This window comes from Haemaphysalis longicornis, unplaced genomic scaffold (assembly GCF_048455015.1).
Source record: "Haemaphysalis longicornis isolate Haplotype H1 unplaced genomic scaffold, Haemaphysalis longicornis Haplotype H1 scaffold_1, whole genome shotgun sequence".
Taxonomy (NCBI): Eukaryota; Metazoa; Arthropoda; class Arachnida; order Ixodida; family Ixodidae; genus Haemaphysalis; species Haemaphysalis longicornis.
Genome location: NW_027526203.1, coordinates 263,870,764 through 263,896,134, shown reverse-complemented (window position 1 = coordinate 263,896,134; position 25,371 = coordinate 263,870,764). Strand labels below are relative to the sequence as shown.

Below are 25,371 nucleotides of genomic sequence, written 5' to 3'. Positions count from 1 at the left end.
CTCTTTTACAGGTCCAAGTTCTGTTTCAATAACCTTAGTAAGGTCTCCCCTTAGTTCGTCCAGACTTTCTTTAAACCTATCAGCTTTGTCCGCCAGTGCCTCACTGAGCTCTTTTTATCGCAGAGGGTTGTTTATCGCCCATTTCTAGCTCACACTCGGAGCAATTTATAGTGGCCAAATATAGTACTTAGTGGCTAAGATAGTCTGTACACGTACCTGCGAAAGAAGTGCAGAAGGTTTAGCAGTAATTAGACCTCGCGGCTGCCTGGACTCCCCCGACGTGATGGCCTTCCTTGGTCAACGCGCCCTTATAACCATGGATATATGCTGTGACGTCCGTTCTCTGTCAGGTGGCGTAGGCGCTGTTGGCCCTCGGATCCTGATTTCCCTGCCGTCACGTTTTTGATGCTACGACGAGGCTGCCATGACTCGTCAAATGCTGGCCGGCTGAAGTTTCCGGCTGCGGAAGAAATGCAGAGGGTTTAGCAGCGATTCCGCACTGTGGCTGCCTTGACTGCTCCGATGTGATCTACTCTCCGTGGGCCTGCCCTCAAGATCACTTTGCCTCCACAAATAATGAAGATCGGTGGGAGGGAGCGCTGGGCAGCTCAGACCCAGAGCTCCAGGCACTTTTAAATGCAGAGCATTTGTATAACTCACGATGTCACCCGTGCGTCGGCGTCCGCAGCAGCCAGCCTCCCCCTACACTATAAAAAGAAATAACAGTTACCGGCGCATGGTTTCGATCCCACGACCCTGCGGGCGGAACGCAAGGTACATGGTGCTCTACCCACTGCGCCACAAAACCGACACAGAATGAAAGGCTACGAACGCGCCTTATATCCTTGACTCATTCAAACTACGTCAAGAAGCTGCTGATACAACGCATTCACTACCTGTGGGCGGAACGCGAGGTACATGGTGCTCTTCCCACTGCGCCACAAAACCGACACAGAATCAAAGGCTACGAACGCGCCTTATATCCTTGACTCATTCAAACTACGTCGTCAGCGGCGTGCGTTGGCGACTCAGCGGCGTGCTAGCGGCGTGATAGCTGCGTGGTGTACACGTGATAGCACCAACCCCCCAAACACTAAACGTTAACGCAATACACCCACCCCCTATGCGACGCATTTACTCGAGTCCCCCTCGCGGGGAGATGGGCCCATTTTTTGGTCACTCGCGTACCGACTTCACAGCCGGCCTCACAGCGACGGCTACTCCGTTCTCTCTCTCTCTCTCTCTCTCTCTCTCTCTCTCTCTCTCTCTCTCTCTCTCTCTCTCTCTCTCTCTCTCTCTCTCTCTCTCTCTCTCTCTCTCTCTCTCTCTCTCTCTCTCTCTCTCTCTCTCCTGCTACTTCACTGTAGGCATGCAGTGTCTCGGTTTGCTTCCTTAGAAGAGTTGACCGTCAACTGTGACTTTTCTGGAAAACCTTTATTGTGCAGTGCTTAGCAAAACTTGGCGTGACATTTACCGAACAAGAAACAAAGTGCTGCAAAAAGAAAGCGTCGAATATTACGTGTCAACCCTGCCCTCAGTGCTCTTGTTTTAATCACTGCAGAGGTTGTGTGTTGTAGGAAGTGTGCTATGTTGAAAACATCTGGATCCCCCGAAATATCACGGCACGGGTTCTCAAAAGAATTCCACTCATGTCAAATTTGTGGTTTTTAGCACCTTTTCCCCTGTTCTCCCCAGTCCAGCATTAATTTACTATGGGACCATACCAACACTGATACGCGACACTTCGGCAAATAAAAAGAAGTGTTTGCAGCCTACACTGTATTCTTCCGTCAAAGGCGTGTGGGATGTTGTGCCTCACACTGCGCGTGTTAAACGGAAATTAATCATGTTCAGAGAGAGAGAGAGAGAGAGAGAGAGAGAGAGAGAGAGAGAGAGAGAGAGAGAGAGAGAGAGAGAGAGAGAGAGAGAGAGAGAGAGAGAGAGAGAGAGAGAGAGAGAGAGAGACTTTATTTACGGCTGGGTCAGGGGGGAGGGGGGGGGCAGAGTGCATGCCCAGCCAATCAATCTTTTGGTGCACATCTCAAATGCTACGAAAGCTTCCCGTTATGCCGGTGGTGTGCGCCCTAGCTGAACGTCATCGGCACGCAGCTGGATGTCATAACCCCGTGCTATGTGGACCACGCAATAAGTAGGAAGAGCCAGTCAGGCGTAGGTTCGAACTCCGCAAGAAACCTACCCCTGGCATCAGGAATTTTTGTCTTTTGCTGCCTTGAAGCCTCGTATGCTGGGCTTGCTGATGCTCATCAACGTGCAAGTCTTCTCGGAGTGTAAACCTATCAGCGTGCATATTTGGTGCGTGTAAATAAGATGTCGCTCCGCTGCTTGTATAGTCGTTTCAGATCTTTACGACATTGAGGCATGCACACTCCCTATGCAAAGGATGCAGTAGCTTATTTTATAGCGAAGCTTTAATGTTCTCACTCATGGCGTCTGTACCTGTCTGTACCGCGAAAACGCCTTGCAGGAAAGCCAACTTTCTCTGACGATGATGATGAATGGTCGCGGGTGAAGTGAAAGAAATAAACGGTTCCCGGGGTCGGAATCAAACCTGGGTCCCTCGCGTTATGAAGCCGGCGTCTATACGACTTCTCCATTTCGACATGGTCGAAACTCAGTCCAAACTCAGACGACAACCAAAGAATCCGTTCCAAGAAAGCTTCGCGTTCAACCATCGTCGTCGTTAAACGGAAGGGACCTCAATCATGATTTATTTTGAGCCAACTCGTGTTTAACCGCCGATAGCCCAAATGACGTGTAACAGTATAGTTACACAGTCTCAATCAGGGAACGACATCAGTGCTGGAAGTCTTCGGCACAAGCTGCAGCGGCGGGACAGGTGTAGGATAAATGTACGAAGATTTGGAGGAGTTTCAATGTTCGGCTGATCAGAGTAAGACGCTGGCACGAATAAACTGGACAAAATGTCTGTAGAATAGAAGGTTTCGAGTGGCAGTTAATATATGCGCTTATTGGGTAATTTGGCAAGTTAATTAAGTGGTTCATCTCTGTGCAACGGGGGTGGGGGAAGGGGATTACCTGCTTTCCTTATGTCTGCCTCACGCGTGATGTTTTGTTCGTTGGCTTTTATGCCACAGAACGCGGGCACCAACGAATGACGCGCGCACATTTGGCATTGAGGTACAGAATCAGATGTCACACTGCCAGCGAAGAGGAACGGTGAGAACAAAACACACAGCGGCGGGGGCTGGAGGCGAAGGGGGGGGGGGGGGGGGGGGGGGAAGGGGAGAGGTGTACTGCTTCTTTTGCTGTATACATTAAACATTGGTGCTGTTGACAATTATGTAAGTTCTTTCAGTACCCAGAATGCTGTTATGTACCACTGGAGGAGGCGCCCCAATAGGTCAAATGTATTTGCTTGCGGAAGAATGATGTATTTTGGCGCAAGCATATTTGTCGATCACAGTAAAAAATTTAGCGAAGAAGGAAAGAGAAAAGAAGTCGGAGAAGATCCATTGCTCCCACAAGTTAAGGCATTTTATTCATCAATTACCAAGCAATTTCGGCCACAATTCGTTTACACTGAAGTCGCGCCTACGCGGTACCGGTGTTGCGAAGTTGGTCGAGGACACGTTATTTCGGTGAATTCGCCGAACTGAGAGTGCATATGCAAGAGCGAACGCGAATAAGTGTGACCAGTGGGACAGCTCTGAAGCCGATGCCGCAGACCGCGTGTGTTTTAATTCATTCCAGTCGTGTCTAGCAGACGACATTCTAGGCGAGGTTGCAGTGTACCAGAAAATTATTCTAGGAGACTTAAGGGAGGAGGGCGTTACTTTTGATGAAGGAGGTGGATCGCAGGGATGAATTGTTTTGTTACCCCTTTCAGCTTAAGACCAATACGTTGCTGGGCTCATGCATTTGAAATAATGAGCCCGTTGAAAGAGACGGCAAATAAAAGACAGACACTAAAAAAATCCCTCTGCTTTCTTTCGCAGCCTTGGTTTTGTTAGCGCCTTTCTCTTAAAAAATGAGGGTGAAAACTTCGTGCATGGCGGGGCAGAGACTATTTTGAAGGTAAGGATTTTTTAGTGGCAGGCATTGTGTTGGCTGAGGTATTGGCGGCAGAATAAACTCCTGATACCGAAACCGAAACTAAAGAAAGGCTGCAATATAGCATACTATAATCATTCACAGGAGTTAAATATCTTCTAAATTCTACAATTTTACTTGAAAGATCACTTTATTTTGTGTTTTAATTTCAAAATTGCTTACTTATTACTATAATAACAACACAAAGCCCCACCAAAATAATATACAGTCAAATATGCAGTTGTGAGGCAAATAACTGCTGTCAATCCAAGTAAAGTTCTAATTATTTTTATGTTCAAACTGAATAAACCTTTTACTTTTACGGCTTCATTAACTGGGATGATCTTGCTTTTGATCGAACATCGCACAACTTTCTGCCATTCATTGTACGCATGGCAACATAGGATCAATAACGGTGTGATGCTTGCGCCAGATGTAACAAAGTTGATAAATGTAATTTGCGATGAGTAGTATTTGAGAAAGCAAAATACGGGTATTAACTGAAGTTTGAATAAGAGAATTTTACATAATTCACCTTCCACTTTTACAAACAACTACTGTAGCGATCACGCTTAGAAACTAACATGGCGTCGGCAACGGCCTTGACGTTACCCTCACCGTAAACTGGTACCCCCGTAGCAGCCAGCGGCAGGAGCAGCAAGGCGCCGTAGGTATTCAGAGGTCGTAGCATATGATTCCGAACGAAGTGATCCATGCATTTGGACTTGATAGTAACGATAGGCACATGCCCAAACGATACTGTGAGTGTACCTTTGCCGAAAACCACTGTCCGGCGTCGGGCCATCAGTAATGCGGCTCGGCTTGCTAGCCAAACCACGCGGTTTGCTAGGCCCTCCGTGTTCCGTGTAAACGGAAAGACCCGAAAGCATTGTTTTGTGCTGATAGCTAGCATCCCGTATTAGGCTTAACGCCGGTGCGGGGAAATAGTTGTCTCCGTTTCACCCCGTACCATCCTCCGACCACGCAAATGTGGCTGGTCCGCACCGGGGAAACCGCCTCGGGTGCCGTATCGGCGTGCTACGCAATTTGGCGGCCGCCTTTCGCAAACGCCGAGGAGCAGCACCGCCACTGAGTTCCGCTCCGGGTCCTCCCCCCCCTCTCCTTCCCTCCACACCACCTCCCGCGGAAGTAAGCGGTCGCGTCGTCGTCGGGGCCCCTGTTCGCGACTCTGTGCGGTGTGCGGCCACCGATGTCGTTCGCGCTTCGAGCACGCAGCGGGTGAACGAGCCCTGGTCCTGCTCGTACACTTGTTCCAGGTTTCTGCTGCGCGCATACGGAAGATGATCACCCTTTGGAGCTGACACAACCGCCAAGCGACACTGTTGCCACTGCGCCAGGGACCCTCACCGGCACCTTTCGTTGAGGTGAGTCTCGCTTTTTGTGCTGTTAGCGCGCATCTGACGAGTCCCGGGCAGGGTTTTGTAACGTAGAACAGTGTCGCGAGATCGATGCGCTTTCGCATGAAGTGAAACGAGTGTGAAAAATCTCCCCGTCGACATGTTAGCCTCCCGTAGTTCGGCTTCGCTAGCCACCCGCGCGTGCAGCGGCGATTGTGCTGTTGCCGCGTGCGTGTTAGCTGGCGGCGTGTAATCCAGTCTGGCGAAAAGAACGCGGCAGGAACAGTCATGCTCAGGTAATGCTCCTCCCGAACCGTACATTTTCGTTCTTTTCATTTCCCTCCCCTGTATCGACGAGCAACGCGAACGGACATGCCGCGCCTCCATCGTCGTCCGTCGTCGTGCGGGAACCGGCGTTGCTCAATCAGCTGTCGTCTGGTCACGGCCTTTTTTGTTCCTTCTCTTCGTGCCTTCGTCTACTTTTCCGACGAGTGCTTTCTCGCCGGCTGTCTTTAGTTTCTAATTACTCGGATGCCACTGCCGGCTTAGTGGTTGGTTAGTCGGCGCAGAATCGTTGCTGCCGGCACATTTATGTACTCTTTCTTCACGTCTTTCCTTCAGCAGCGCCGGCCAGACGTTCGGTTCCGCGAGCACGCGAGCCTACTTAAAGCCCTTCATTGCTGCGGCAAACCTCGCATTCGCACCTCTGGTCAGCTATTCCGTGCATCGGGCTGCTGTCAACGTTCCCCCTTGCAACACGCAGCGCTATCGTTTATTTCTGCTCTCGTGGGTACCACTTCATTACTGCCGTTAGCTTATGGATAAGCTACTACTTGCGGCCTTTTGTTTATCCAGAAGCAAGTATGTTCGTTTGCGTGTGATCTGCGCGACTGCTCCTTGCGCATTTATACTAACGCGAGGTTTTGCCTGAATGGAGGTGGAGATTGTTTTCATCTCTGAAACGTTAACCATCCACCACAAGTTTGATTTGTGACATCCACCAAATTCCCGTATCATTGTTGGGTCCTGCATAGTTACTGGCCCTGTTGTTGAAGATTTCTTTCAGAGTATGGGTCCTCCAGTAGGGCTGAGTAAATATGTGTAAACCAATCCAACGGGAGGAGGCAGTTGTCTTCGTATAAGCACCTTAAACTCTTGTACCTCAGCAGAAACAGCTGACATTGTTGCGGTGAAATGTGGCTAGTAGCAGCGTAATGATGGGCTTCTTGAATGTTTGACTTTTCAGTCTGACTACGAACGCAGCATTCGTGATTTTTGCAGTCTTTCTGTGGAAGGTTGCGTGTTTTGTACTGCATTCATTCTTGCAAAGCAGTTGGTCGCAGCTTCAGTCATCTTGTTCATTTGCATTTAACAAAAGCTTATTTTTTTGCAACATAATCTTGTTTTTCAACATAGTCAAATGAAGCTATTGTGTTATTTGCGGTGTATTTGATTGTCCTATGTGGAACGTGCCTGCCTCAATTATTATGGCAAAAGAATTTCAATATTTTGCTCTTGCTTATGCATGCATAAAACAAGTTTGCATTTCCACGCCATTATAATTTCGAACGGTACATGCAGGTTTGGCATTGCCATTGTAAGGCAACATTTGTCGCAGTTTTTAAAGGGCTAAATTTTTTGCTAAGCTTGCCGTGTGCGTAGAATAAGCAGTGAGATTTCTAGCAGGGCCACCTGTGAAACTTTAGTGCATGTTTTGCAAGGAAGACACGTTTTGTTGCATTCAGTGGTCACGGTGTTTTTGTTACCGTGAAATGGCGACCACTGTCGTGTTAGCGATTTCCTGGCTGTTCCACTAATACAAAAGTCTGGAAGTAAGTGTTAAGTACAGGTTGAAAAGCAGTTAACATTTAGCATAAACCTGCTTTCCCGGTAGAGGCCATATTGTCACGCTTGGGACTCGTGTCAGAAAGCTGCACCAAGTTGTCTTTCATGTAGTTAATAAATAAGCCTTGCTTCATGTACTTACTCAATCGTGCTTTATGGGTAGCAGGGCAGGTGCACCTTTTCATGTAATGAGCGAGTTTGGGCCGTGCAGTTGGTGTATGGGACCCAGAGGTGTTGCGAGGTGAGGGGCTCAGGGGTGCTCCCGCCTTTGCCAGATGGAAATCAAATGACCCCTTCCCATCCAAGAAAATGTTTGTTTTCGTTGAGCACAGAATAAAATAGTCTACTCAGCAATTCAATGTATGGACTAGGGGCCGCTGACTGCAATGGTAGTGTGGAGCATCGGCTTTCAGGTATTAAACACCCTTCTAAATGAAATCTTGGCTACGCCGTGGCTTTGACAACCAATGTGCTCTAGTCTCTGCAGGCATGTGTTGAATTCGGAAAGCCGGTGGTCTCCTGATGTTAGGTTTGTGAACGTACCGCACACATGGACATCGGACAACTGATGTATTCAATGGGTGCAGAAAAGAGAAGAAAAACCATGTGTGTCAACATTTACCTGCCCCTTCTTGCTGCTAAGCTCCACATTTCTAACAGTTATTTGTTATGCTTGCCTACCATTCAGGGTACTGCACCTATGTTGGTCTAGGATGACCATGACTGCGCGCATAAAACAGGTTGTGAGCAAGAATAAGAAGCGCTATCAAGATGAAGATTTTGACTTGGATTTGTCGTGTATCCTTCACTACCTTATGTGCTTTCTTTGCCATTATCCTGTATGGAAAAATTGCATGTTGTCTGTCGAGTATAGGGGTGAGCTACCGCAAGGAAATCTGGTAGCATCGGTGTTTGGTGTGCATGAATTGATTTCTTGTAGTCTCAGATGTGAGGCTGGGCATGTTTTTTTGCTGCATAGCCTTGTTCAGTCTGCACTGTGCAGTACGGCCGTGAGTAATTTGTAGCGCGGCACTGAAAAAAGAATATGAGAGTTGGAACCTTTTTTTGAAGCAATGATGGCCAGCAACTCGGGTACAAGCTGAAAACGCAGGAAGCCTTTGTGCTTATACCAGCGTCCTGCATTTTCTGCTTATTATGAGCGTTGGCGTCATTTCTGCAGCCATTGAAGGAAGGACCAGCCGCGTCATTGAACCCGTGGCTGAAGTGAGTAACACGTTAGCTGATGAGGTCGAGTGGGTTAATTTTTGAACGTGCAGGGTTCACGAAAGGTGACAGGACGTCATTATAGGAAGGAATTTGCTTTTGGTAACTGTGTTTTAAAGCCTGACATTTGACTTTTACTGTACAAAAATTTCGTGAGGGAACTGTGGATGAGTATTTCGTTATGTTCAGGCCTGCCTATAGTGTAAGAAAGCAGGCCTCATTAGCTCCATTAAATATTCTCTGAGCTGAATTTGTTTGAGCAAATTTTTTTTAGTGCGTTATTTTTCCTTGTAAAAGAGTATTTGCAGTGTGGGTTATGTAATGGTGTTTGCAGCTGACCTCTGTGCATAGCATGCCTCGCTTAAAATTTCATGCATATTGCTTACAAAGAGCCTCTTCAAGAGAAATAAGGGAAAGCTAGACATACTTTGTGTAATTTTCAGGACAGTGCTATGTGTTTCCCTTTTGTTTATTCAATCAAAGTAGCAACATTCTGGTGGGCTTTAGGAAACTGCATCATGGTTCAAGCTTTCTGATGGACTTGTTAGCTTTATTGAGACAACATCTCAGTTGCATAAGCATAGCGTTATTTTGCCCACTTCAACAGGAATGTTCCCAAGTTTAGCACCACATTCCTGACCAGAATGCAGTGCTAGACATTGGGACAAGAGGTCATCTGTTTGTGTTAGCTCGGGTAGTTGGTCCTCTGTAGGATATTCTGAGCACTTACAGGTGTGCTGGCTATTTTTAATGAGTGCTATTGGTGGTGTGTTGACATGAAAGGCAGCCCGGGGCAGCTAGTGCGGGACCTTTTTAAGGTGCTGATCCACATCGAGCCTTATCTGGCAATCGGTGCGAGTACGGAAGCTGATAAGGCTCGCATTTGGACATATGGGATCCTTTGTTGGACAGGGAAGCCCTCTCATTTTTGCTTCCCACGCTGTCGGCCCTTGTGTGGACTTTCGCATGGTGCCGGCTACTTTAGTGTTCCGCCAGCGGCATTGTGATTGTATGAAGCCCTGCAGAAAAAGAATCTATACGATAAGAGCGTCGCATGTGAGAGGCCTAATGGATTTCTGGCCGTAGGCTGCCTGTGTGATAAGGGTTCTAGCTCTCTCCCCTTGTCTCCTCCACTGGGCCTCCCTGTATGTAATTTGGATTTTTTTTTTTTTTTGTCGGCAGTTACATTTCATCATTGTTGGAACAGCACTGTGCAAAGCAACAATGCCTGGATTTGCTATAATTGGTAACGTGTTGAGTTGACACGCCAGTATCTGACAGAGGTTAATAATGAATCCTTAAAAAAAAAAACATCACAGGACCTTTTTGCAAGTTTTCCAGCAATGCATAGCCAGATTTTTCTGGAGAACCCAGAAGTGTCTGCTTCTTCCCATTGTCACTCTTCTTTTCCCTTTTTGTTTATTATAGCACAGGACACTTTAAGCACTTAATTCAGTATTGTGTGTTAAACATTGCCATAAGGCAAACGGTTTAGGAAAAAACCCCAAGGTGGAGTAAGTTTCTGAAAAGGGAGCGTTTGACGTTTACCTGAAATGCAGCCTGAAAAGCAAAAATTAAATCAGGGGACATAAACGCAGTAGACGAGTCCTTTGAATTCGTCAAAATATTCCTGCTGGTTCTTGCTATTTTTAACAGGAAGCTTTCCTTTGAGGTTTTCCTAAGCACTGAAGCATTTCATGATTGAGAATAAAATTCAAAAGTTGTTTCCTTTCAGATTAGCAAAAGCGAAGGGTCATTTTTGAGCTGTTTGTTTGCCTGTGCCTAATTGAGGCGTTGTGTTATTCTCTGGCACTTGCAAGTGAATGGCACTTGCACAAAGGACCTTGTAAGGAGTGGCTGTTTTCAGTGCACATTTCTTGACTATGGGGGACAGCATTGCGAGTTCGGTCCTGCTTTGATTAGCTTTTTAAAATGCGATAAAATCTGTCTCAGTGCAGCTAAGAGTGAGGTGGCAGAGGGATTGAGGAAGGCTTCCTTTTCCCTCGCATGCATATTCTGTTTCCTGCTGTCCCCCTTTCCCCTCCATGACCGGCCATTAGGAGGGGAGCGGGGTGGGGGCAGGGAGCAGCAACCGCCATTCCTTCTCCCACAGTAGTTCTTGCAAAAGCTGTGGCTCTCCACCAGACTTGTCAGTTTTGTTGGGCTTTGTGGCTAGGGGAGGGAGCTAGTTTTTAAAAATAGTGGCATTTGTTTGGGTACTTGTTTCCTTTTTTGTTTTTTGTAGCAGTTAATTTGGAGTAGGATCGTTACGATTCCACTTCTTATCACAGTATACTGTGTGTGCGTGTGTGTGTGTGTGTGGAGTAAACGACCGGCATTTCTTTCATTGGGGGAAACTGGTTTATTAAGTTTGACCGAATGTCAGATCATTACTCGTATAAAGTTTCAATTGGGAAGTTGTAGCTAACATCTGCACAACTCTTGCTCTTGTTATATCAGGGAAGAGAGAGCCGCAGGGGTGAGACAGCTGCGCATATTGCCCAGATCTGATACAAATTTCTTTTCCTGTGCCAGGCTGCTCTAAAAGCTTGAAGATTGCAGAAATTGCGCCAAACTGCTCCAAAACAGTCTGAGAGCCAACGATTTTAACGATCCCATCAGTTTCAGTGGGGAAAAATGCTTACTGACCGCATAATTTTCCATTACCCCCAATGTGATGCTGTTTGTAAAAATTAATTGATTGATCATTCAATAAAAACCCGCATAAAATGGTCCCCGAAATAGTTTTTTCGGAAGTCACAATGTGCGGTTGCACATGTTATATTCTGTACGTTTTTAAAGCTTTCCGATCGAAAATCATTGCAAAGTCCTGTATAAAAATACTAATGTTTACTGAGGCGATAAAACGGCAATTTTCTGAGTGCCGTATCTCCGGAACGACATTACGTACATACGTAGGCTAGTTCACTCTAGTTCAGGCAGACCGCTCTTCGAAGATTTTTACCGTGCTTTTGGTTATGGGGGTGGCTAGGTTTACATTTAGTTGTTTGATCTGTTACGGGAAGTTGCGCCACTCGAAAAGTGGAGTTCATAAGAAACAAAGCGGTGCCCGCGAATTCGCCGCGTTTCGTGTTAGGCGCGGTGCGTGCTTGAAGTGAAATTTCGGACTCATTGCGTTTTTATGAAACGCGGAGTTATTGCTGTCTTTGACAGCGAGCTTGCGAGCGGCGGGAATGGGATGGTCGACACTTCAAAAGGGGCGGCGCAGGCTACATCACTGCAAAATGTTCAAGCAGTGTCCGATAGCGGGACGGGCTATTATTGCACGCTAGTAATAATGGTTCATCTATCTGAAGGGAAATTTAATGCCAAAAAGGGAGATGGCTAAACATATCAACGTTACTCAAGTTACGATCGATCGTAGTGAACGTGCACCTTAGTGGTTGAAATGGGAAAGCTGGTGGGGTGCGACGACTGTCACCTCGCTTTGCGCAACTTTTGCCGTGGCTCTACACTTGTGCTTAAAGCCGAGTCTGCGATTACAAAAATATTAATTTTGGCATTCCCATTATAATAAAAATGCCTTACGATTGCTTAGTTTTTCAATTCGATATTTTCAACGGAACTCCATGCTATCTATACATAGAGCCTAATAATTTAAAAATGGTTTGTAAAAAGGTAGTGCATTTGGTACCTCGTGATATTCTGGTAGAAAACTTTATTGAAAGGCTGTTTCAGTGTTATATACGTTAAAAACTGATTAAAAACTGCTCTTTCCCCCCGAGTTGCCAAAAATTTAATTTTTGGGGAATTTAAGGTGACGTAATAAATGTCGTTAACTGCTCCAAACCAAGGTTCTTCTGCTCCGAAATCGAGATTTCACTGCTCCAAAAACTGCTTCCAAACTTGATTCAGCTGTCTCACCCCTGGAGCCGTGATACTGCAAAGCATATGCTGCTTAGCGTACAAACATGCTCTGAGCTCACTGCGCGTGGCTTGTTCGCTTGCTCAGGGCTGGCCCTGTAAATTGACATTCACATGCTTGTGTAAATCAAGTTTTGGGAATGTCAAATGACCCAGGTGGCATTGATGGGGCCAGTCGACCTCGGGAGCGAAAATTTTTGAGCTGGGTTGCCTGGTGCAACATCTTGAAGCTCGTAGTACATCCAAGGGAGAAAGGGGGGAGTTTGGGAAAGAGTGACCTCCTCTTTCCCCTCCATTCCTCATCCTCCACAGCAACCGTGAGGAGTTGCATGATGGGTTTAGAAGGGTCGAGGAGTACAGCATCTTCTTTTTTCTCATTCATGATGTCCGGTAATTCATCTGCCAGTTGAGCTATTGCTGCTTCTGATGTTGCTGTCCGCGGAGTGATAGCATTGCAACAGTCCTGCGAGTTGATTACGCCTTGACTGGTGTGCCACGGCAGACATCAATGAGAAGATCATTGCCATGGGATTTCCAGCGGAGAAACTGGAAGGGGTCTTTCGGAACCATATGGACGATGTCCAGAAGTGAGTCCCATTTGTCCTTCAATCGCTTGGTTTTTTTTCTCACTTATCATGTCTTTGCTCAGTGGTAGTGTGGTGTACTAAGATGTTCATTTTCGTGCCAGGAGTACAGTTCGCGTAAGTATTATTTTTAAAGCATCTTGGGGAAAAGCTTAGGCAAAACACTTGCACTACTAGCATTTGTCCTTATCACGCTTCAAAGTGTTCATTTCTGTGTTCTAGCAGTCTTTAGAAGGAAGTGTCTTGCCATGATGCACAACTTGGTGGCAGGACTTCCCTTGAGTAAGCCGGCATCATCCGAACTGGACATGTGTATGATGTGTCTGTCGAGCCAACAATTTTTTTACTGAAGGGTGCTGCAAAATGCATGCATTTTCGTGCATATATGACTCGGCAAGGAAATGACCAGTGTAACGTAAGGTGTTGTCTTTCATTGTGAAAGAGTTCATTCTTTGGGGGTCGGAGGTTGGGGGGGTCTAAGAAAAGCTAAGCTGATTTGGAATGAAGCTGTGCAAACTCAAGCATGTCCTTCACATTCTCTATACTAATCGCACAATTCTTGTGTGATTCAGTCACCTCACCAGTCACCTCAAGCGAAGGGTGACTGATTTGGTTATGAGTGTCTTTTTCTTTTGGATTGCTATCAACCTTATCAGACGCATGTTGTTCAAAAGTGTGAAAATTGGATTGGCAAGCTTAACGATGGACTGACAGTACAAAATTTACATTGGACCACATGCAGTTTTTGAAGCATGTACACCTGGAAGGGCTTTTTGACTGGAAGAGAGTATTTTTGAATATGATCAGTTGTGACGCGGTGGAAGTTCGTACTGAATACATTGTTTACTGCTCTTGCGACTGGTTTGAATGAAATATGACAGTCATGTCGAGGTTATCAGGATTTTGCACTCTTCTTTTCTCAGTTCTTGGGGAGTCTCGGCAGAATGAAGACGGGGATGTAATTTTGACTTTGTTGTAGCCAGTCACATAAGTACTATAGTAACAGGCTTCTCTGCTCGCTGTGCACCAAAAGCTAGAGCCTTGTTAGAAAAGCTGATCCTTTTGTTGTGGGGTGTGCGTTTATGTTGCCAGTCGACGTGAGGGGCTGCCAGCTTCAGTGGCTGCTTTACGTTTAGAATGCTTTTGTAGCTTGTGTGTCGCATAGGGGTGCTGCATCTGCTTATGTGTAACTAGCTTGCGGGTTTGATAGGCTGACTATGTGCAAGGCTTATGTTGAGGCAGTGCTCTAAGCTGCAGTTTTATTGAAAACTGCCTTAAGCAAGGGCTGTAGAGTTGAAAAGTTTTCATTTCCCCGGTAAGAGGTTCCAAATTTTGGGTGTTCTGCTGTGAGCTCGGCATTTTCCTTGCCCCGAGGACTGCTCCAAATCCGGTTTTAGTCATCGTCACCCAAAGGTCCAGGAATTGTGCCCGCGAAACACAATTTTTGTCAGTCCTACTTGACTAATTTCTTTTAAAACGCTTTTTTATTGTTCTGCACTTAGTCTAGGCAGTATGAGGAGCTTCCTGCTATTGGTAGCTTTGTAAAGCAAGGGAGGATTGATGTTCCAACTTAGTTGGGCCTAACAGTGGAAGAATGGGAGTTAAAAAAAAACTCTGGGCTCCTGGAAAATGTCACCGACCTTCAACTAATTTGTGAAAAGAGAGCGAAAGCCATTTTAGTTGCTTTGTCAAGTAGAGGGCCATTGCTGAAGAAAGAAACTGCTTGTATTCTGGAGTAGCTGATTCAATAAATTGGTGTGTTTCATAACCACAGCGGAATGAATAATATGTCGGTTATGCAATATCAGGGGGCCGAATCGGGTCTGAACCTCATATCATTAGTGCGGGAATTCCCAATGTAATTTAGGGAAGAAAACAAACAGTCTAGGTGCATAAGGTTACCTGTTGAAATTTTTTCTGCTGAATATTTGGGGGGAGGGGGGGAGAGGGAGGGAGGGAGAACATCAGATGAAACCGTCTAGCTTTTGTTATTTTCTCAGAAGCTGCCTAGAAACAAATGCTGCTGCTAACAAGACTGGTGTAATAGCAAGGGGGCTTTTTGTCCTGTGGCAAAATTCAAGGCCAGCTGGTAACATACCAAATATACATTTGCACAGGCACTCGTGTGCCTGTGACCTTTTGTGTGAATGCCTGCCCGGCGCGTGCAATCGCACAGAAATGGGCACAGGCATGGACGAGTGCCACTGAACTTTGGCATCTGAATAAATTGCATATTCAGTGGCATGACTTTTGCAGCAGTCATGTGTTGAGTTTTTAGGCGTTTGTGACCTTTACGGGCATCTTTGTTTCCTATTTAAGTGCTTGATATCAAAGGTCAGGACGGGGTGCATGTCCTGTAAGGATAGTTAATTATGAAGAAATACATTCATTCCTGCGTTTCAGAATTTAACCTTTTACTAAATCCAAGAGCGTTCTTTCAAAGTGTCGGGACTGTGAATTCAGGCCCTTCGAGGCAAAAATGGTATCTGATTTGACATTGTGCTGCTCAATCGAGACTTCTGAGCATGGATGGCATTTTTTATGGAGTGAAAAATTATTAGTAAGTTTTTGGTGGGCTGAGATTTCGGTACATGTTTGGAATTCCTAAATAGCCTAAATGCTCCTTAGTTCCATAAAGCGTCTGGCCATTTGCTGGAATAAAGTTATCTTCTCGCGCTCTCTCCTCTAGTTGCAGGTGTTGCGGTACAATACAGTGCTTTTTGGCCATTACATTTATTCATTCTATGCTTTAAAGAGTACCTTGCTATTTGTTACCCTAAAAAGAAAAGGCTTCCTTGTGATTTGGCTGAACTAGTCAATGCCTTGGGCAAATGATTGAGGGTATAAGTTTACTGGAAACCACACTTAAAACCTAAGTTTGCTTTTTTTTTTTTTTTTTGGTCACTGGCAGTGTGGGGGAGGGGTAGCAGTGAATGCCCTGGAAGCCTTCAAAATTACCAAAGGTTGTTCAGGCCCACACTGCCAGTCTCTGCTATCGCATTGTCAATAAAACACCAAAAAGTGGCAGATTTTAATTTTTTTGCCAAAAGTATCCCCACACGGTTATTTTAGTCACTTAGGGCCTTATGCCCGCCAGCTGGAAATTAGTCGATGCCTAAAAATTTCTCACCCCACTGGCCGACATATTTTCATGCCCATGTCTTTGCTGTTGGTATAATATGCTTTTACTGAAAGGGTTTCGTGGTGCCTTCGTTAGCGTGTTCTTATTACGTCCCCATGCGAGTCATTCAATTCCAAGTTTTTGCTCTTTGACAGGTTCCTTGAAAAGAAGCACAAAGGCCATTACAAGATATACAACCTGTAAGTTTGGTTCTTATGTTTGCTGCCAAAAATTTGATGATTTCAAGCAGTTCCTTGTAAAATTTTTTTTGTTGCTTGAAGCTGGGAGCTAAGACCCTGCATGTGCCTGTGGTCTGTCAGAACATGGCATGCAGAGAGGTGTGCTTTTCAGGACTGTATTTTTTTTAATTTGCCTGCATGCTTTCTAGTTTGTGCCATGCTAATGGGAAGTGAATGAACTGAGCAAAAGAAATGCCATTTTTTTTAAGCACCTCTGTACCAGCCAAACAAAGTGCGCCTTGGGAATGGGCCTCCGTTCATTGTGTGGCATCTGCTGTTCAGAGCCTGTTGAAGCCACTGCTGGCTGCACACAGTGAATGCGCCCTCTCGGGGCGCACGCACACACACAAAAATTCAGGGTTGATTTCTCCCTGGAAAGAATTGGGGGGGGAACACAGAATGTGATGATTGGGGGTGAAGTTCTCCTCCAGAAAGACATGTATACTGATTTTGATTTGATTATGAGGTTTGACGTGTACTAGAGTCTTGAGTGAAATTATTGGCGAACTTGTGCAAGGGATTAGTACAACGGTGGCTGGCTATGCATTTTCGCTTTTTACTATGCCACCGCAGTTATATTATCGAGTGTGTTACTGAGCTGGTGGAAGTTGAGATTCTTGCAGTCAGGTGTACCTAACCTACCGAGTATTATTGTGTACCTTTAAGCAGTTATGTTGTTATTGAGCAATTGACAGAGCGCTTTCTTTTCAGCTACGGTCTAGTGAATGTAATGAATCGTAGACCTAGTCAGGAGAGTGAGAACCAATGCTTGCGGGGTTCCTGCCTTGTGTACATTTCGGCCAGACAGCATGGGAAGTGCATTTTCACATTGTACGCTCGGCTTTTTACTAAAGCGTCTTGGTTTTCTTCCCTAAATACTCTTGCTTTGCCGCATTATTTTTTGTACATTTGTTTGTTGAAAACTGCAGTCTCCCATCTTCGAATTTGATAAGACGTCACCCAACTGTGAGCTTCAGATTGTGTAGGTCTTTCAGATTGTGTAGGTCTTTCTGCATTTAGTGAGGCTGTACCTGTCGTATAGCGTTTGGAACATTGCACGGTGGCCCTAGTGCGTGTGGCTGTGGCGTTGTGTTGGCCCCGAGGCAATCTTTTCGGCGTGGGCATGCGGAAGTTGGCCGGCACGGCAGGACACGCTGTTGCAAAACCTGCTGCTGCTCTTATCTACCCTGGCTGCACGTGTACGTGCCAGTAATCTCCTGCCGCTCTTCTTTTTTTTTCCTCTTCCTATGCGTTGTTTTATTGAGCCGCCGATGTGAGTGACCTGCTCGCCAGTGTGTGCACTATCACTCATACTAGTTTGATAGGGCGTTGAAGCATGGTGACGGAGATAAGGCAAGGGCGCGGAGGGGGAGATACGCTTGATTGGGCTGGACCTGTTGGAGAGCGGTGCTGCCACATCTGCTGACAGCTAGAAGAGGAGCACGTTTTCCCCTTGGTGTTGGCGAAAACAGTGGTGGAAAGCGTAGGAGAGGTTGAATTTCAAACTGGGAAGGAAGAAGGGACAGAAGTGCACCTCGGAGACTGGCTGCTGCCGCAAATTGTATGCCTTCAACCCCCTTTCCCTAACCTAGTGCACCTGACTGAAGCTAGTTAAAATGCATACAAAAAGATTATGATGGCATGCAGTCCCCACAGACAGCCGTGTGATAGTTAAATTGTTTGTAGCTTATAACATTTAAACTTTTTAAAGATACCACTCGACAAAATTGGGAAACTAAGGTCTGAACTGGGGCAGTAATAATTATCCGAGTGCATGGCATTGTGCAAACACCCTTCCAAGCCACTTCTGTATTGAATGAGTGAAAGCCTCTTGCATTTAGAGCAGGGAATCCAAACTGGGAGGGCTGATGGGATGAGAAGTTGTAGTTAAGCACTTAGTTTACTTTTCAAAACTGGGAGGGCTGATAGGATGAGAAGTTGTAGTTAAGCACTTAGTTTACTTTTCAAAGAAATAGGGAAATATGCAAAATTAAAATTTTTCTGAAAAGTTATGTTTGTCTCCAGAGGGAGAACTTTGCTTCAGACAGTCGCGCACTTATTTTTCAACTTCAAAGAAAGATTAGGCAAGCGCTCCTGTGCTTCTTCGACAGCGTAAATGCTGATTGTAAGCATGCATAGATATTGACGCCGTTCCACCGTAGGAGGCTACTAGCTGGAAAAAAAACTTTAGACGAATGTTTCTCTGTACCGGGCAGACCGGCCGGGCTGGCCACTGGGTAAGCACGTCCTTCAGGGGACAGGTGCCTTTTCTTAGTCACAGCCCGTCCAGAACTTGTTCTGGCGGCTGTCCACAAGGCTTGACCTCGTCTGCTATGGTGCTATACTTTAATGCCTGTAGTTAATGTGTTGCATGACTACCAAGCTTGGGACTTTGCCACTTTGGTTTCACAAGTATAAGCTGCTAATTTGGACTGTGAAAAATATTGGGGCAGGTGGCTTTTTAAATCAGTGCTGAAAGAACCCGTAAAGTTGGTTCTATTCGTCAGCACTTTTGTTTCACTGAGGTTCTCTTCGTTCATAGAAGCTGTTCTTGAAAGCAAGCAATCTCCATCCAGGCTGCTGTCTTGTATGAAGGTGAAAACTAGTTAAGCAATATTACAGGATATTTAAAGCTTAGATGGAAATTTTAGCTCAGTCTGTCACTAAAATCCCACTTTCCGTTTTAAAGCACGATAAATTTGAGCAGAGCTGGATGACAGCATTTCTACCGTACTGCAAAAAGATGTGAACTGCTTGCACCCTATGTCCAAGAGTAATTTGGTTCTGCCAGGCTTTGATTGTGGCCTCAAAATCAACAGCCTTGCAAAACCAATTTTGCTTTTTTTTTTTTTTTTTTTGCGGGAAAAGCATATCTTGTGCATGAATGGTATAGAACTACTGGACAGTATAGATGGTTCCAGCAGCGCAGCTAAGACCGTCAGCTGGAGCGTGCAACTTCCACCTCGTGCACTGGCTGAAGCAGAGCTACAAATGACTGGCTTTGTGCCAGAGCTAAGGAGTGATCGTTACAAAACGTCCCGGGATGCATCGGGGTGAGCTGGGTGGCCAGCCAGCTGAGCCACCTGGTGCGTGTGCTTTTCGCGCAGGTGCTCTGAGCGGCAGTACGATGCCAAGAAGTTCGAGAACCGGGTGGCGTACTACCCCTTCAAGGACCACAACCCTCCTGAGATCGACCTCATCAAGCCCTTTTGTGAAGACGTGGAGCGGTGGCTGGACAGCCACCCAGACAATGTAGCTGTCATCCACTGCAAAGCGGGCAAGGTGTGTTTGTGGCCGCCCACGGGTTTTTGCTGCAGGCGGCTCTACTAGCTTGGGCCAGGCTATGGCTGTCTGTCAGGCCGACTTTTGGGAGAGCATTGTTAAGTCTCCACTGCTAGTGCACCGTGAGTGCCATGCGCAAATGCAATGATGCATCTGGCACGCAGGGAATTTCGAAGACCTGAAGTGAATTCATTTGTGGCAGCATGCGAGGGCGGGGTGCGTTTTTCCCCTTGCTGATGCGGTTATTGTGCTTGCTGCTTGTGCAGGGTCGGACGGGGGTGATGGTGTGCTCCTACCTTGTGCACTGCAAGATGTTCGGCACTGCCAGGGAGGCCCTGTCTTACTACAGTGAACGCAGGACGAAAGACCTCAAGGTATCCGGTCTCTGCTGTTGCTACTGCCGTTAGATTATGCATGCCACTGGGGCACCAAAGGCCAGGCACCTCCGAATGGCATGGCGGAATTTGCCCTGCAGAGGTTAACTTGATGAGCGAGACTTTTAGTGCACAAAGCGCAGTTTTACATGCCAAAGGGAGAACACAGTTAGGAGTGAAGACTGTAAAGATTGTGCCACTTATGGGTCAAGATGAGGCTCTGTAGGCTTTGTTTCAAAATCGAAGGATTTGTAGAGTTGGTTTTGTAATTCAACACTTTCCCATGAGTGTCCTTTTTTTCATTCTGTGAATATGGAGATATTAATCGTAGAAAACAGCCAGGAATACAATATTTAAAGGACAAATGGCAAATAATGAGAGCACCATAAAGTAAAAAGGAAATTCCAGCAATGGCTAGTAGTTGAATGGCGTGCCATTGCAGTGTGAAGCAGGGCTGGGTTAGGAAAAATGCTTCTCATGCTGGATGCTCTGTGAGTAGCACTTATATGATGATATAGCTTCCTTTTACATTACGTACATTTCCTACTCAAGACAGGTCTTGATTCACAAGAAGCCCTTTACTCGGTTCTTGATTTTGTACATGTTTATTAACCAAAGGAGCCCGCACTTGACCAAGACTTGAGCAGCCCGCACTTGACCAAGATTTATTCATATTGGCTCATCTATGTGTGTTTGGCACAAATAGGTTCGAGGGAATCTGCCATGGTGGTGCAGAAAATGAGATCTGCCCAGCTCAACTTGAGTGGTCTGATGTGGCAGGGGTTTGCTGGTGGTACATTTCAAGAGGGCAGAGCTAAGAAAAGGACCCATGCACTAAGATTTGTTATCTGCTAACAAAACTTGCATGCTCTAACTTATTACGTAACCTTTGAGTATGGTGGGTCTCGCAGGTGAAATGTTACTTGGCATCTAAAATTCCAATATGAATTCCAACTTGCCCACGTAAGTGTCACTTTGCAAGCACACAGGGCTCCTAATAACTGTGTTTGCTGTGGCTCGCCCAGCCGTGATGGTAGAGGGTTGAAGCAAGAGAAGTTGAAACCTGCCTAAATGTTTTGAAAGTGTTTGTTTGAATGAATCCCTCTTGATCGTTTCCGCAATCTGTTCGACGCCTCACAAATTGTAAAGGTGACCTCTCTTGTGTATGTTAAAAAAAAAACGACCTGTACCTCTCCTGTTTGGGATTGTTTCCAGTCTCTGTACAGGTGGGATTAAAAGAAATACGAACAACGGAGCGCACAGCCTCCGATGCATACTGCACCGTCTAACTGCAAGATCAGTAAACTGCACGCACGTGCAATTTTTCGGTAGCATTTGAGAGTGTGGTATACTGTTATGGGAAATGCTTGATCGAGAATCGACACCATTCGTTTATGTTGAGGTGCTTTTTTACGCTCTTTCTTCACTGAGCAGGATGGGAGTCCCTGTTATCTGCTATATTCGGGGGCCAGGCGCGCGATACCCTGATTGCAGTAAGCATGATGCCAATGAACAATCACCCTGCTCAGTGGCGATGCCGCGTGAAAAGGCGCCTCAAAATAAACGACCATGCGTAATTTCTCGATCAAGCATTTACCATAAATGAAGGTATGCGCAGTCTCAAATGCTATCAAAAAAGTGCACATGCGCGCAGTTTACTGACTTTGCAGCCAGGCGGGGCAGCATGCGTCGGAGGCTTTGCTCTCCGTTGTTCGTATTTCTTTTAATCCCCCCTGTACATGGGACAGATTTTCTGCCAAATTGGGCTGGTGCCAGTGATACTTAACAGCGTTTGATGCCCTGGTTTGCGATCTGTGCAGGGGGTGACTATCCCCAGCCAGCGACGGTACGTGGAGTACTATGCCAAGCTAGTCAGTACACACGTGGAGTACAACCCGGAGACGCTGGTGCTCCACTCACTCTCTCTCGAACCTGTGCCTACCTTCAATGGAGGAACCTGTTGTGAGTAGGCCCCTCTTCACTCTCACGTTGGGGGGGTGCCATGGAGGCTCGCTCCACTTGGTGTTGCAAGCATTACCATGCCTTTGTGTTCCCCCCCCCCACCCCCCTTCTGAAGCACCCCCATATACTTTTACCTTTCCCTTTTTCATTTTTCTATGGCCCCTTTCTTCGAGCGCTCTCTCGGTCTTAGTTTCAGTTTTTCTAGAAAAATATCCTCCAGTGCAAGATGGTGTGCGAAAGATGCCGAATTAGTATTCCGTGACTAATGAGCTTCTGTCAGATATATAAAATGGATCGCATGAAAGAATGCAGGCAAAGACTACTCTACTGGTGCTAAATAATAAGTTATGTCCATTGCAAATGTAACTTCATATGTGCTACAGTAAAAGTGGGGGGAAAAAATAACTGGTAGTAGGTGCTGCCAACAGCAACATTTGCAGAATCACCATGCTGTCTAACTCGCAAATGTACTGTCAAGGTAATCAAAATCATTGTTAGTCCACGCAGCGAATGGCTCTACGATTGCACTCGCCGCACTTATGGTATCAGGGGCTTCAGCTGTTATCTTTGTTAATTATTTATTGTATTATTTATTATTATTATTTGAATTATTTGAATATTATTTGATTGGCTTCCTGGCCTTTGTCAAGCTGTTCAAGCATCTTTTAGCCAGGAAGTCGTCCAGTTGATTCTGGGGAAAATAAACCTGAATTGACATTGAAATTGAATTGAAAATTGTATGACGTTGTTGCCTAAATACGGACTACTGCTGCATGGTGTTACAGTGGTACTCCAGAGGAGGAGGGAAGTAACTGAAAGAGATTTTTGGTGTTGCTTTAAGCGGGTATTATGGAATCCCAACAGCAGCAGCAGCTGTGTTTTTCGGTCTGTGCTCTCTGTGCTATTCATTACATTGTGGCAACTTACTCTCCTGTCTATCCCTTCAGCCTTCATACCTAGATTAGCATTGCTGTCTACTGCATAGTGTAGGTGGTTAGAGGATCACTGAAATTGCTTCGCTGTAAAGCTTGCACTCGTTATGGCTGAGGTTTCCTGACAAGGACTGCAATTACGTTAACGTAACCCGATTACTCTGACGAGGTTTACACTATTGTGCGAGTGAGAGGTTAAGTGGGGAATTTGGGCATTATTGTTCTTCTCGCTGTCATCCTGAGGCGCCAAAGCAAAGCTTGTGCCTGCTTCTTGTCTGCCTGGGTGGGCTACCGTGAACTTTTTCATAGTGTCTCTGGTTTGGTTCACCGGTTGGGCTGGTTGACGCAATGCACTATTACCGGCCCCTTCGGTCTGTCAGTGCAGTATCAGCTCACAATGCTGGCACTGTGCTGTTTTGATTAACCTACAACCGCAGCGCAAGGGAGTGCGGGCATACCAAATGGCATTCTCGGGCACACACAGGTAACCGAGTGTTGGCTGGGTGCAGAGGCATGGGATGAGTGCCAGGCGGGCAGTATGGGGGCAGTATCAGTCTAGAACTGCTGAAAACTGATGCACTTTGTGCAAGCGAAATCAACAAACGAACCTTGTACGGTCTCATGGGGAGAAGTGTTCCATCCTGCATCATGTGGCCAAGGCTGTGTTTAGGGCAGTGCATGTTTGTTGTATCCGGAGCTTCTGTCCTTCGTGAGAAGGTAGCAGAATTATTAGCAGAGAGTGGTATCATGCTGGGATTGCAAAGTTCTGTATCAGAAGCAATCTTGCATGCTCACAGCATTTTTTTCATCGTAGCGTGGCGCTGACAGCAAGAATTTGATTTTTCTCTGTGTGCCAAGCCAAGCCTACCAAGCCAGCATATGGCTTGGTACTTTTTTTTTCCCCTATTGATGAGCAAGCAGTTCATGTTTAGTCAATTCGCATCGTAGGCAATGTTGCCCCATTTGCTTTGGACGACTGTGGTCTTTTGAGAAATACCAGTTCAAGAGAAATAGAAACTGTGTTGCAAGCATTGGATGTTTCAGCTCACTACGTGTACTCGTAGTTGTGGTTGATTAAGCTTGTTGTCGGAACATTGGGTGTGCCTCATCAAAATTGGTTGAGATATTCTTTCACTTAGTGAAATTTCTAACCTTGGCAGATCTTTCTTTTGACATGGAAGATTTGGAACCGCTCTTATTTGTTGCCAAAATACCCAAAACAGTATTTGTTTTCAGCCAGCACGAGGGTATGACTTTATTGCTGATATACTGTGACGTATCACGTATGATGCGCTGTGCAGCAGTGGCCGCTATTAAGGATATATTAAGTAAAGTGGTTGTTAAAGACAAAGCTTAGCAGGGTCACACACTCTTCCTGCTTGCTTGCTGTTGTGGCGCGAGTCTGATGAAACCACTTGAAGCACTAGGGTCCCCTGTTGGAGCGGTACAGCACTGCACATCTGACAAGAAACATTTGTGTGGTGTTTGTGAGAGGGCAGGGTGCACTGCACTCGATTGACCAGCCATGTTAGTGAGTGGTTTAATCCAAGTGGCGTTTAGTAGTCGCGCGTATGGCATTATCCTCTGTCCTGTTCTTGGCTTGAAGGAGCCTTTTCGTTTTTGAGCTGGATCACCCAGGGATCTTTTTCTGTTGCTGCTTGCAAGCTCTGCACAGCCCTGTAGCAACAGACAACTGTAATTCAAGAAGTGGGGGACTTGCTGCTTTCACCACAGGAGCTGTGCATTTGTTTCAGCCAAGCCCGTAACATGGAAAAACATGGGGTGGTACCACTTTTTTGATTGAATTCTAATGGGATACTACAGTACCCTAGCACCACCTACGTGGCAGCTTCAGGGCGGGGCACCGTTTTGTGTGCATTCTTTTAGGTGAAGTTGTGCTTTGCTCTTCCCACATCAGTGACCAAGGGGCACAGTAGGGTGACCACAGGATTGTCATGCCACAGCACTGCGTTAAGCTTAGCTGTGGACACTTCACACACTTTGTCCAGCCACGTATTGGGGTTCGGCGCATTGTACCAAAGCAGTAGTCTCCCTACTTCGCTAGTTGCCAAAATGAAGCTGATGATGAGTGCTCTGGGATTGATTGGGCCAGCCTTATTTCATTGTTTCTGGCGCCAGGTTGTGTTCGCCCAGGAGTTGGTCATTGTCGCTGGCACCAGTGAGCAACTCAGCATCTTAGCAAAAGCTCTTTGCTTAGGTAGCACCACCTTAGCAATGCATTATCTCAAAATATGGGGTCTTTTGTAAAGGATGATTTCCTTCTCTCGGTGCCAGGCCCAAATGTGGATGGGTAATGTTGAAGTGCGGTCACTGTGCAATTTGTCATGCCCAGCTTATCCAGGGGGCAGTAATGGGCCATTGTCATGGAAGGGAAGAGACTTGCAGTTCATTCCAGCGTTGCAGTCTCGTTACTTCTGAAGCCCAACTTCATTGGCAACTTGTAGTTTCAAAATGAATAATGAATGTAGAGTGC

At 46.1% G+C, this 25,371-nt stretch overlaps 1 protein-coding gene across 2 annotated transcripts in view; it reads left to right on the top strand.

Annotated features, from left to right (window-relative positions):
- The first annotated feature begins 4,507 nt into the window (after positions 1-4,507).
- Positions 4,508-25,371, top strand: part of LOC144145248 (phosphatidylinositol 3,4,5-trisphosphate 3-phosphatase and dual-specificity protein phosphatase PTEN-like) — a 113,125-nt gene continuing 92,261 nt past the window's right edge. Inside the window, exons 1-8 of one of the 2 annotated variants that reach the window (XM_077676789.1) lie at positions 4,508-4,738; positions 5,349-5,456; positions 7,963-8,072; positions 12,886-12,970; positions 16,244-16,288; positions 19,435-19,609; positions 19,876-19,983; positions 21,804-21,945. In XM_077676789.1, coding sequence (XP_077532915.1) covers positions 7,988-8,072; positions 12,886-12,970; positions 16,244-16,288; positions 19,435-19,609; positions 19,876-19,983; positions 21,804-21,945 — 640 coding nt within the window. In that variant the 5' untranslated portion in view covers positions 4,508-4,738; positions 5,349-5,456; positions 7,963-7,987. The other variant, XM_077676798.1, reaches the window with a different exon arrangement.